Raw genomic sequence first — 13,599 nt, 5'->3', positions numbered from 1 at the left:
GTGAATATGTTGATGTGTTTTCTTCCTTAATTACCATTTGTTGCCAGCTGCCCCAGTAACTTCTACCACGTGCATTTTTTTTTTGTTATTTTTTTCAATACTCATCACACCAATAACGTTACCACAATCCCCAGTTAAACCTCCCTGTGTGTCCCTTCACCAGCACCACAAAAAGGACTTACCTGCACCCAGGGTCCAGGGGTGCTCTGGAACTCTGTCCCCTGACCATCAACTCTGTGAAATCAGTATTGCTTTATTTTGCCCGTGGCTTGCTTCAGTTTCTCAACCCTGATGTCTGTTTGGAAGTGACGCAGATCAAGGCAAACCATCCACACATTTACCTTAACATATCTGTTTATCTTCACTCCCCAGCAAAAGGGGTAACAAAACAAAAACAAAAAAACCATTTGATATACAAAATAAGCTGATGGTAACACAATGCCAAAAATAGCTTATTATGTTAAGTGCAAGGGAGAAAAGCCTTTATATAAAGCTTGATTGCAACAACATCTCAATTTACCAGCTTAAATACAAGACTTGCATTAAAATATTTCTTCGGATACATCTCTTGCTCTAAGGTGATTTTTAAATTTATATACACATATCCAGTTGTAACACTTGACAGTAGTCTCATGAAGCATTCAAAGAGTATAACTTGGTAAGTACACACTGTAGATATGAGTGCTTAATGTATGTATGATTTCTTTCTTCAAGGGTTTGTAACACTTTGTTGAGTACTAGCCTCAGACAGGTGACCAGCCACCTGATACAGTATAACACCCCCAAGCCCTTCCCTCAAGTCCCACAGTCTACTCTTCCACAGCTCACTGGATCCAGATGGTGTTGCCTCTTTCTGGTCTGCGAGACTCCACTGTCAGTTCTCCAAAAGTAGAGAAAAACTGCTCCATTTCCTTCTGCAGCATATCATTCCTCTTCTCCGCATCCTCCTTCGCCCGCTCTGCGTTGCGCATTTTGATTTCCACCATTGTGAACTTCTTCCGCTCTTGATCCAGCTCTTCATGCAGGGCCATCATTTCAGTCTCCAGGCTGAGATTTCTCTGCTCCAGGCTGCATGAAGGAAATAAAAGCAGACAGCTCTTGAGCAGCACTCCTCACTCACTCAAGCAGAAATGCACACCACCAACAAATTCATACATGTCTTCATTTCTAAAGCTTAGACTCAATTTCTGATGAGCCTATCTACAAACCACGGCTTCATCCATGAACTGTTCTCACAGGGCAAGCTCTCTGACAGTTTGTGAAAAAAATGCCTTTGTCTCTTGGGTAGTTCATTTGGAAAATGCCTTGGAACAGCAAAAGGCACTGAAGCAAACAGTTAATCTAATTTTCTAGGAGTAGGCTAACAATTCCCTTTACTTCCCGAAGTGTTGACACCCAGCTGCTGCTAGCTGCACTAGTGTTACCTACAAGGTCAGAATAGCACCCTGAATGCCTTTGTTCCACTGGCAATCTCCTTTCTTCAGCTGACCTGCCTGCTGTATCTATTTGCCAATATGGACCTGCATGTATCTGTAAATATGGGTGTCATGAAGTCCAGTAAAGAGAGGTCCTACACCTGTGTGATGGCAACCCCAGGCACACCTACAGGTTGGGCAGAGAAGAGATTAAGAGCAGCCTGCTGAGAAGGAGGATTTGGGAGTGATGGTAGATGAAAAACACAACATGAGCTGGCAATGTGCACCCACTGCCCAGGAAGTGCAAAACAGGGTGGCCAGCAGGGTGTGGGAAAGAATTCTTCCCCTCTGCTCTGCTCTGGTGAGACCCCACCTGGAATATTGTGTCCAGCTCTGATGCCCCCATCATAAGAAGAATATGGACCTGTTGGAGTAAGTCCAAAGGAGGACCATGAAGTTGTAGGAGGACTGGAGCACCTCCCCTACAAAGACAGGCTGAGAAAGTTAGGGCTGTTCAGCTGGTGAAGGGAAGGTTGTATGGAGATCTCATTACAGCCTTCCAGTATCTGAAGGGGGCCTACAGGGAAGCCAGAGGGGCCCTTGATAAGGAACTGTAGTGACAGGACAACAGGGAACGGCTTCAGACTGGAAGAGAGTAGGTTTAGATCAGATGTTTGCAAGAAATTCTTCACTGTGATAATGCTGAGGCAGTGGCACAGCTTGCCCACAGAAGCTGTGGATGCCCCATCCCTGGCAGTGTTCAAAGCCAGGCTGGATGGGCCTCTGAGCAACCTGGTCTGGTGGAAGTGTACCTGCCCAATGCAGGGGGTTGAAATTGGATGATCTAAGATCCATTCCAACCTAAACCATCCTATGATGTCAGCAGGACTAAACACAGTCAGCACACATATTAAACTGCACATGATGTGCTCTACTACACTTCACATTGGCTGGAAATAGTGATGTGGGTGAAAGACTGCAACACTGTGTGCTGCACTTTGACTGGCAGCTGCTGCTGCCAGCAGCTCTCACATTGTGATCCATGACTTGCAGTGCCAGAGGTACCAGTGCACAGAGCTGCTGTATAACAGAGATGAGAACAGAAAGTCCCGAACAGCTTGACTGAAGAACCTTTATAACAAAGAGAGCACATTCAGCTCTGCACTGCTGAGTGCACTAATTAACACTAAACCCACACTTTGAGGTTATTCACTGATCATTACAACCACCCAGCCCAGCAACCTTGCTCTGTATGAGCAGAGTTTGCACTGTCTGGACAAAGATACATCCCTCCCTTGCCCTCTTTTAAAAGGTCTGAGCTTTGAAGGAAAGGCTCAGCAGCACAACACAGACAGGACGATGAGCAGAGGTAACTCCCAGATGCTGCACTTTCTTAAGAGGAATGAGGACTGCAAAGGAGTTCAGCAGTCTCCCCAGCCCCAAAAACTAGGAGTGGAATATGCCACAACATAGCTTTCACTGAAAGGTGACACCCAGCTGCCTTTCTCTCAAGAACTGGCATGAACTAATGGAAACAATGTGAGAGCCTATGGATTTTGTTATTTAAATTGTACACAGACACTCACAAGGTTCTGGCTTTACTTTTGACACCAAGAGAATGGCGTGACACCAAGAGGATGGCGTGTAACAACCATGGCAAACAACTGCTCTGCAAAAACACTTTTCTGGATCACAGTATCACTGAAGCAATGTCAACACTGAGAGATGACAAGTCCATTGGCAAACACCTGGTGAGTGACACAGCAGTGCAAGTCACGAGAGGAAAAACTTGGATTTACTCTGCAAAAGGCAGTCAGTAGAGCGCCGAACCATCTCACCTTTTTATCCTCGTCTCATATTCTAGTTTTTGCTTGGCCATCTCTTGCTTCAAGCTGGACACCAGGCTGTGCAAAGCACTGTGGTTGTTGGTGCCGCTGGGCACAAACGTTTCGCTGTTGTCGCTGCTGCTGGTGGCTCGGCTGCTGTGGCCCCCCACACTCCTCCTGTCACTTTTGTTCTCATAGTCACCCGGGTTAGAGAGCTCTTCGTGCGGGGGCCCGTCCAGCACAGAGTCTTCAAAGTTACCCGCATAAAAGTCCTGCTCGGGGCAGGTGGTGGTGGATGAGCGACAGGAGTTGGAGTGCTCCGGGAGGGATATTTCACACGAGGACGTGGACCAGGTGGCGCTGTCCACGCTCTGCTTGTCGTCAGAGTTGACCATGGAGAACTGCTGGTGCACGTTGTCGTAGGTGGAGAGCCTGTTGTGCTGTCCCGCCTCGGCCGAGGGCTCCCTGTGCCTGCTGTCCCTGAGGGTGACGAGGCCGTTGTGCGGCCAGGCGGGGCTGCGGCTGCCGAGGGCACCGCCGTTCTGCACGCTCTGCGTGCCCATCCTGGTCGCCGGCCCCTTCAGCGACGCCGCTCTCCTGGCCTGCAGCGAGCAGCCGGGCAAGGCCTGGCTCTTCTCCGGGCCCTCCGCAGAGCTGCTGAAGGACCCGTTGGTGACGATGCCGCTGCCCTTATTAAAAGCGGGGTTTTTTTTCACCGTGAGCGGCGGGCTCCTGGTGACATCTGGTTTCTGGATGCTGTTCCTGGGGCTGTTTGTCTTGCTGCCTGGCAGAGCAGGCGGAGACTCACAGTCCATGCTTGCCCTGTGGGGAGACTCGGGTGTGTCCCAAGAGCAGCGCCTCACCGCCGTCTCCTTGCTGTTGTTGTTCTCTTTGTTCTGTAGCTGCCCTGCAGTGGCTTTCTTTGGAATTTCGTTGTTGTTGTTGCACACCTCGGGTCCCGTCTGAGGGTCTACATCCTTGGGAAACAGCTCTTCGTGTTTGCTGATCATCACTGACATCAGCTGCTGCACTACTACTGTACCTGAAAGGGGACACCAAGCACGTGGCTGTGAACGGCCTGTTTCATTTAAGGCATAAATATATTTTATCTGCCAGATTCCACAAATACTTAGCAAACATTCAGCTTATACAAACATTGACACAATGCATTCATCTGTGTAACGCCCTGCATGTTTAACAAGGCTGAAATGCCTTTTGGCTACAGGGCCACATCAGCAGTATCTATTCCTTCCATCACACCAAGCCAGCAAGGCCTCCCAGACCCCTAAAAACAACAGGAACATTTGCAAAGAAGCTGTTACTGTGACAGTAACTGCTTCCCACGAAGACCACAGAAGGAGATAATGAGCAGAACATGGTATCATCATTCTAAATGATGGCTTTCCACTTAATGTGGAAAACGTTTTAAAACCAAAGTCTCATTCTGGCACAGCACTCGTGTTTGGTAGTTTAACAGTAAATGGGCAGAAAAGGGATTTGCACTGTTGGAACACACATTTTAGTCTCCTGAAGCAAAACAGTGCAGTAATGAGACAGAATTAATCTAATGTGAATGCATTTAACCACTCCACTATATGCAGCCAGAGAACTCTGCCACATTATAGAAGTCATGCAGGACCACAGCTTGCTGCTTCCTCTAATAGATGGCCACCTTTCCTCTAAAAAAACAGCCCCATGGTGTGCACACCACTTGACTGCACTGCAATTTACACACCAGCATTTAGAACTGGACTTGGCATGATAAAGATGTGCAACTCTATTTTGCTAAGCAGACCCTCATTAAGGTTTATTAAGAATATTTCAGGAACAAGGTTAAGGTAGTTAAAACAACCACCTCATTTTTAAACTGCTAGAAAAGCTTTCAGAGGCATGCTGTGCTCTTCTGATCAATAAATTCCCACTGTGCACAATCATTTCACATCAACTCCTTTGTAATACTCTGGATTTTATATCCCGTCCTTTTAAAATACAAGTACCAGAAGTCAATTCAGTGTGGGTACTTAACATCTTTTCTAGGTGTTCTCACTTGTTTGTTTACTGAGGTAAAATGATACTTTAGAACTAGGCAGTAGGAAAAGTCACTTAGCTAATCCTTGGCACACTTAGCTGAATTCCTTCTGAGAATGTTACCTGTTGTGTGCAGAACTTTACTACAAACATTGCTTTGTCCTCAGGCAACTTTTATGACTTCATTTGACAGGAAAAAATTTCTCTGTGGCTGGAATTCTGAAGGAGACCTCTGCTGAATCAAACAAAACCAACTCCTCATCCCCATGTTTTGTTTTGAATGATTGTGCAAGAAAAGCACTCTATATCTTCCAAAAGGCAAACAGAAATGATGAAAGGTGGCCATGAGCACCAAAGTGCAGTCTTTGTTCAAAGTCCCTCTACATTTAAATATGTAATAAATAATAAATAGCCCAATTGCAAACAACACTGTCTTAAGTCAAATCTTATAGTTATGCTTAAAAGAGGTCATAAAACTGTTTAATCAAAGCTATTTCTCATTAGTTAAAAAGGTGTATGTGTTTTCCTGCAGAGAATGTAGTATCCATCCCGTTTCCTACAACAGGTTCCATCATATTAATTGTAGGGCTGTTGATAAGCAGGCTGGAGAGCTGCTCAGACAGTATTTACAGATTTCATGCACTATTTGGAAATGCCATGTTTCTGTTCACAACAACACAGTCATTGTCATAAGAATTAAAAAGGAGGAGGTGAAAAAGTAAGGCTTCAGAAATATAAGTGAATTGATAAAGTATAGAGGGAATTGTATCTGGAAGAGAAAAAGCAGCATACTCACAGGAAAAGAGTAATTTCATGCACCATCAAATAAACTATGAAAACTGCATTTTTGAAAATTTTCCATGCACAGTCTGTGTACAGCCCTGGTTTTTGAGAAAGCTGAGTAAACTCTACACATTAAGCATGTTTGATGGCAGAAAAGGCATCATGTACTTCATGCAGAGTTCAAGTCACAAAGACTAAGACTAGAAGGAAGTCTAGGAGGACACTGTCTCATCTATATTTTGTTTTCATCCCAGCAAAATGCTACAGCTGACCATGGCTGTGAGAGCATGCAGCTGGTAAATGATTCCTGTTGTTCAGGAAGGCATGTAATGCACAACTGCCTTGTGGGGGTTCTACACGGGTCACTGCAGAGTGAACCTGAGCTTTTCCTTGTCCTCAAGAGCCACAGGTGAAATATTAACTGCACTCCAGCTTCATGTGCTGAGTAAGAACATGCCATGCTTGCAGAAGTTTTGAGAGAGAAGATCCACATACAGTGAAGCTGCCAAGGCAGAACAATCTCATGCAAAGTCTGTTTGCAATGCTGCACGTTTCAATCCCTTTCATGATAACTTGCAAAACTTAACCCAAAATCTCATTCAGGTTGAAAATTTCTGTACCTGTGTACAGCATATACTGCATGGACTGGTATGTGCTGGTAATAAACCTAAAGACATTTCTTCTTTTACAAGTTATGCACAGAAAGCTCACCCTCCATGATAGTCAGAGGATCTTCCACTTTGGGGCGCAGGATGTTGGGGCCAAAAACCGTAGCCAGGTTTTGCACACTCATTTTATTTACACCTGAATATGACTGGACTTCATCAAGGAATCTGTGGAGGAGAAAGAGGTCCTTAAGGAACATGTAAGGAGGAAAATTAGGGGGAAAAAAAGCCAAATCATGATTGTTTCCTAACATGTTTAAGTACTGCATTCCAAATGCAAATAAAGCCAAAAACTGCAATCAGATATGGAAAAAAAAAGGTCCATCAAGACAACAGACCATACTCACTTCTACCTTCTTGCACTCCTTGCCTGCTTATGAAAGAAAAGTCACAATCTTGACAGAGCAAATTACTAATTAGTCATGCAGTAAACCTCCAGTTTTAGTAACTTCACTTGAGTTCTCCAGTCCTCCAAGTGTGAGTAATGTTTTTCCTTCAGGGCACATTCACAGACAGGTCTGTCTGTCAGCTCACACTTATAAATGCCATTGTGATATTCTTGCAAGGGCACTTACCTACAGATGTATTTCAGCAGATTGTAATTGACAGCTGGCAGGTTCTTCACTTGCTTCACCAGTTCTTTCAGGCCCTTTAAGGAAAAATAAAAGAATGAGTAGGCAGTTTTTTAATATTTTATCAGAGATTTTTTAAAAAGCCAGCAATTCCAATTACGAGACGACAGACACACCACTGAAACTGCAGCACTAAGTACAGGTTATGATCCGGAAGAGCTCAGCTTGTAGAACCCATTTTGGATTAGATTAACATGGATTAGCTCTGGAAAAACACAAAAATAAATATGTTGGTCTCATCATGTTTTTTCTTCTTCTTTCATGCTTTCTTTGTTTGACCAGCAGCTCCAATCCTCCTGCTGATAACAAGGCTTAGAGTTCCACAAAGAGTTCTGGTTTAACCTAGCTGGCATTTCCTACAAGAAACTACTTGGTTATTTTACCCAGTTCTGGTCCATACTAGATTCTGATTAATAAATGGCTCCTGATTTAACAGCAAGAGTTGAACAGCACCAATCAGACCCTTCCTTTTATAGTTCAGAGTCTAATCCATAAAAATACATGTCTTTTCCATGCAAAATGGAAGCTATTGACTACAATCCTATTTACTTGAACTGGATTCAGTGACATGCAATAAATACAGCTAAGGTTATGCTACACACCTTATATTAAGAATTCCCAAGGACCCACCCAGGTGGCAACAATTTCCATATAAAACCTGCTTCAATTAATAGACGCTCATTTAAATTAGGACAACTGCCAGCTTCTCTCCTCCTGAAAACTGGAACAGCCTTTTATTTCATCCTACTTGAGCTACCAACTCACCGTTTCTTCCTCCTTGCTGAGCATTTTGGCACAGGAAAGAAAATCTTCGTATTTTGCATATGGTACAACTGGTTCTGGGAGTTCCCTTAGGTACAGCTTGAGCAGTGAAGCCACAGTGTGCACATCTGTGTTGCTGTTGGGGTGGAATACAACAAGTCATTAAATTGAATCAGGATGATATTGTGAGACTGACAAGCTAAAACCTGCCACTTTTCCACTGTCACACCACATTTTACTCATCAGCAATATATATACATTTACAAACCCTACCTGTAATCTGTTTTTTGTTGGGTTTTTTTGTCCTATAAAGAACTCAGGATACCCACAGGCAAATGTCTGTCAACTCTAGTGATTTATTACCATAAATAATTACACATAAGGCCCTGTTTGCAGAGGCAGGTAGGGAAGAGAGAGATCCTGCCTCTTGTTGACAAGCAACTCCCTTCAGACATGCAAAATTCATCTTAAATGGCACTTTTCTTTTTTACCTGAGCTAGAAACAAGCATTCACACACTGGGATTGTTTTCTCCTACAAGAGATGGCCCCAGCTCCCAAAACATGCCCAATTCCATTTTATCACCACGTCCTCTGTTACCAGTATTCAGGAAGCAGGTTTGAAAGGAAACCATACATACCACAGGTATTTAGCTGAAGTCTGCCTACTGGAATTACAGCTCTTTCCCTGACTGCATCTTTTTCCTATGGGTTCCACTAAATGACTACTGTGCCTTTTGGCTGCACTCTTACACTGAAAACCTGGATATACTTTATACTCAGAACCACAAATCTCTGGGAAATCTTGTACCAAATAAGCTGATGCACCAAACAGAAAATGTCTGCATGCTTGCAGAACAGGTAACATCACAGGGCCAACAATCAAAGAACTAATATGGCACGTGCTTCCCATACCTGCATTTGCAGAAATTTAAGTGTTTTTTGGATACAGCTAGTAGGAGCCTCAGCTGTTTATCAGGCACACTGAAAGTAACACAGGCAGGACTGCAATCACAAGCTCAGACAATGCAATCACACTTGCTTCAATGTTTCTGTGGTGTGTAAAGTTACACTCTGCTAACTTAGGAGTCCTTATCTGAAAATAAGTAAGTGGAAATTAGATATAAGGCACAAGTCAGCGTGAAGAAATCTCTCTAGCATTATGTCTGGCTCCAACCCTGGGTTTAGCTACTCAGGTATTTATTCAAATCCTTACTGGAATGTTCTACATGTTTTCCCTAGTTCAGATAAAAAATTGTAGTGCAAGCTGTTCTCTCCCTCTGATTTCTGAAAAATCACAGAAGGGGGCACTAAATTTTGCTCATTTCATTAATAAGAAACAGAAAATGCACACACATGCCTACAATGTGCATTATTATGTATTTTCTTTTTCTTTGAAGACTCCACACATGGAGTATTTTTTAAACTCACAGCACCTCAAAGGGTGCCATTGGTATTTGATGCACTTAAGCTTTGCTAGAGGTATGTTAATCATTATTTTGGAATAATCTGTTAAAACAGTAATGGCTTTTACTAAGTTAAATCTTAACAGAAATGGTGGGAATAACCTCAGAGTAATGTGGTATGGTATGTCAGAAGAAGAGAGATGATCAAGTACTCTATATGTTTAAATGTTCACTATCAAACTCCTCAAAATGAATGCACATAAAACATTTCTAATTCCAACATAAATAATTCCTAGCCCAAATTCCAAAAAGCATTTTCTAGAGAAACTCCATAAAACACTAATGCAAACCCACATTTTTAAAGAAAGTTCAAATTCTAGTCTCTTGATTGCAACCCCCTGTTGTAGAGCAGCTTGAACTCAAAAGGGTGTTTACCTACTCCACACACTTTTTGGATACATATATTATAAATGTGAGCAACTACTAGCATGAAACTAGGTATGATTGTACTCTTTTATGAGATTTTAAATGCTTGCTGAGATTTGGCCTCTAATCTTTCTGTGCTACTTACTCTCAATTCAGCACTGATGGTCCTTCAGAAGATTTTATTATTACTGGTTTTTTTATTTGAACAAGAAAACTCCTCACACCTTGCTGAAGGACTTAACTACATCTTTACAGAGTGTATTGGCATAAAACTGGAGAGGCCTTTCCAAAACACAAGAATGAAACAGGTTAAGTGAGGGAAATTACTGAAGAGCAATTAGAAATTGGCATACAGCTCTCAGTAAGGGAATTTCACAGTAACATCTTCCCTTCTCTGTACTAGCAGGAGCATCCTTCATTAGTATGTAAGAATAATTTTACACTAGTCCCTGCTGAGGGATACTTGCTCCTAGAGGGCACAGCAGCTGAAGGATAAACAGGCAGAAGAAGGGGACAGAAGTCTTGAAAATGAATGAAATTTATAGACTTTCTTTCTTCAGTGTGAAGTACTGTTACATTATCACTGCAAGAGGTAAGTTGAGTGCCAAAAATTGTGGACAGAACTGAGAGAGAAACAGAGAGAAGCAGGATGCTGAGGAGGAAGGAAACTGGAAAGTGTTGCTCTCAAGCTCTCAAATTAACTTCCTGAAGCACATGCTGTATTTAAAAGTATATAAAAAGGTGTTTCATAGGATGGGATTACAAACCCTGGTCACAATCAGCAGACAGAGACAAATATACAATATTTAAAATTAATTTTTACATTATTATTATTATTATTTTCTAAGGCAATACCACAGACTGCCACGAGATGGTGGGGTTGCAAAGTAAGATTTTGGAACATTCATTATTTTTTCCTTAACTGTACTGGAGCACTTCTTAAGATTTAATCTATCTGTACAAAAATTACCATACAGATTTGGGAATGCATTACCATACAGCACAAACAAAATAGACACAGTCTGTATACACAGACATACTACTTGCCAAGCTTTTTAAGAATTGGACTTTTAAATCCTGCTACTCAACGTTTAGACCAAAGCTAGTAACTTTGCTTTTTGAGTGCAACTGTGGCTATAAAAATATCAGTATTTTTATTAACAATGTAACTAAAAGACTCTGTCTCAGAATCTGAGACTTGTTTAGACCTTGCAATGTAGTGATTGAGTTTTTTTTTTCACCTTTTTCGTTTAAATCACAGAGAAAAAATTTTTAAATGGCAGAATCCAGTCTTAATGCTTCTGTATTTTGGGTATTTCAGTCCACAAACACCACTAAGCACTTTTCAGCCATAAAGGACAGCTGTAGGTTTCAAAGAAGTGCTGAAGTGGAGGACTGGGGACATTTATTTCCCTTTTTAGTCTATGGTGCTCCATCCACAGTCTAAGTCAAACAACAGCACTTACATTTCTGCCTTGAGGATAACTGGTGTAGTTTTTAAAACATGGATCCTTTGCAGGCCTATGGAGGACCTTTTCCTCATGGACTTTTTTCAGCTAGAACTGATCAGATTCATACAGGGCAGAATTTCCCCCCTTGAGCACTGTTCTTGCCTACATTCCAGAATCATTACAGCTACAGAAATTCAATGATTATACCTATCTTCATATTTCTTTTGCTATCTGACTGTGTAATATCAAAGTGTTTAATGATTACATGTTCATAATTACCATGATTAGAAGTATTCATTAATTTTTATTAAAATACAGAATGTCAATTCTGGCAGAAAATCCTCTGTTATCTAAATTAGAACAACTCTCATTAACCAAGCCAGACTTTCTCCAAGTGCACAATTACGAGCTTGCAATGGGAATGACAGAGCACAAAGTGGGGAATTGAATGAACATAAAAAGCACCAGCAAGCTGAGAAACAGCTATTTTGGAATGGTGTGGTGGGAGGTCTCAAAGATGACTTATCTCAGCAAAATACTAAACTGCATGGTAGCATTTCCAAAGGAGCCCATGCACAGGCATGACAAATGCCAATGTGTGCCAGCCTCTCCTCAGCCATCAGACTGCCCACACTCCAAGCCCCATTCCTCTGAGCTTTCCATCAATATCTCAGTGCGTGGCTGCTCTGACAGCACTTTCCTTTGTGATACCACGGACACCGTGGACATGGCTGTCAGCCCAATGACACTTCCTGGAGTTTTTCACTCTCTGCACCACAAACAGTATCCCTGAAGCCCAGCAGGCCACCAGAAATCCAGGCACAGCCCTGGCACTCAGAGCAGAGTCAGCACTCCAGAGCACAAAGCCAACCAGCCCCTCATCAACCCTGCAAGAGGAAGCATGAGCAAGGCAAGGTCACACTGCACAAAGATTAATGCTGTGCCAAAAATAGCTCTAGATCATGATGGCACATAAACAGTTTGCACGAAGAACAAACAGTAGGGAACAACAAGCTGCGAGGCTGTAATTTAATTTAGGAGTCCTGGTAATAAAACAAAGGAGAACATTTACAGTTTGTGTACCAGTTTGACTGATTTTGGGAGACAGGCTTTGGTCCAGAAATTCAAAGGTCAGGTTAACTTAATGTGCTATGTGATTTTTCTTCCCCTATGTGGTATCTTCAAAGCATCACTCTATATAATTTTCCTACATAATATAGGGATCTAGTAAAAACAGTCCTGTGCCTCATTTAGGTACCAGATTAAATTTTGCCTACAACTTGTGAACCCTATATGAAAGCATTTCCAGTCTGGTTCTAGTATAAGCTAACACTGGCCTCTATTCTTGCTTTTTGGTTTAGACAGAGAAATAAACCAAACCTATCCTGCTCCTTTGTCCTTGTGCTGACCATTTTTACAAAGCATGCTACCTTCCACAGTCCACAGGGAATAGTGAAGATTGGCAGACTGTTCCAAGTTATATACCAACTGCAGTAATTGTGACAGAAGCCAACTTATGCAGGTTTATAAAGGCTTCAAAATCAGCAATGAAGACAGCAATACAGCACAATGGAAAAAAACTCTACAGGGAAAGGTGCTAAAAATTACTTTCAAAAGTACAGATCCTTAAAGAAAGAGACACAAGTGCTTTCAGCTAAGGTGGGCAGAGTTCTAAAAACAGATGTATTCCCTCTAGGAAAAACATCTACCAGCTCCACTGAATATACCGGCAATTATTTTCACTAGATAGATTGTTCAGAAAAAAACTGTTAAGTTTCTCCAAGATTTTTCAGGGATTTCAAGCATATGTAAAAACATGAAAACCCAATATAAATAACCTACCTGTTCTTGCTTACTTGAAGAAAAGCCACAAATTTTGCAACCCAGATAACAATGCTTGAAAAAAACCACTCTCTCAGACCTTGCACATAGTAACAAAATGTCATCTTTTCTTAAAGGTGTCCATGGCTGTCTAAGAAATCATTTTTCTCTGGTAAATGGAATACAAGCTGCCTTTTCTTTTTTTTTTTTTTTTTAATTCAGAGCTGACATACCAACCATTTCTGAAATTCATGCAAACTAACTACAAATGTTCATTCACTGCCAATAACTAAAAACACTCTGAGGACACCAAACCTAACTAAAAACACAACAGGACACCAATTAAACTGATTTAATGACCTTTGCATCACACTAGATATGTCTCC

At 42.0% G+C, this 13,599-nt stretch overlaps 1 protein-coding gene across 15 annotated transcripts in view; it reads right to left on the bottom strand.

The window, feature by feature from the left end:
• Positions 1-336: 336 nt before the first annotated feature.
• The window catches only part of ARHGAP24 (Rho GTPase activating protein 24), a 234,974-nt gene continuing 221,711 nt past the window's right edge, over positions 337-13,599 (bottom strand). For all 15 annotated transcript variants that reach the window (XM_079306517.1, XM_079306506.1, XM_079306515.1 and 12 more), the window contains 5 exons: positions 8,115-8,247; positions 7,293-7,366; positions 6,764-6,885; positions 3,254-4,283; positions 337-1,068 (listed from right to left, as the gene is read on the bottom strand). In XM_079306517.1, the coding sequence (XP_079162643.1) occupies positions 825-1,068; positions 3,254-4,283; positions 6,764-6,885; positions 7,293-7,366; positions 8,115-8,247 (1,603 nt within the window). In that variant the 3' untranslated portion in view covers positions 337-824. The remainder of the gene's footprint in view (positions 1,069-3,253; positions 4,284-6,763; positions 6,886-7,292; positions 7,367-8,114; positions 8,248-13,599) is intronic.

Source organism: Erithacus rubecula (genome assembly GCF_903797595.1).
Source record: "Erithacus rubecula genome assembly, chromosome: 5".
Classification (NCBI taxonomy): Eukaryota; Metazoa; Chordata; class Aves; order Passeriformes; family Muscicapidae; genus Erithacus; species Erithacus rubecula.
Note: the sequence above shows the minus strand (reverse complement) of the source record. Positions and strands in the feature narration are given on the sequence as shown.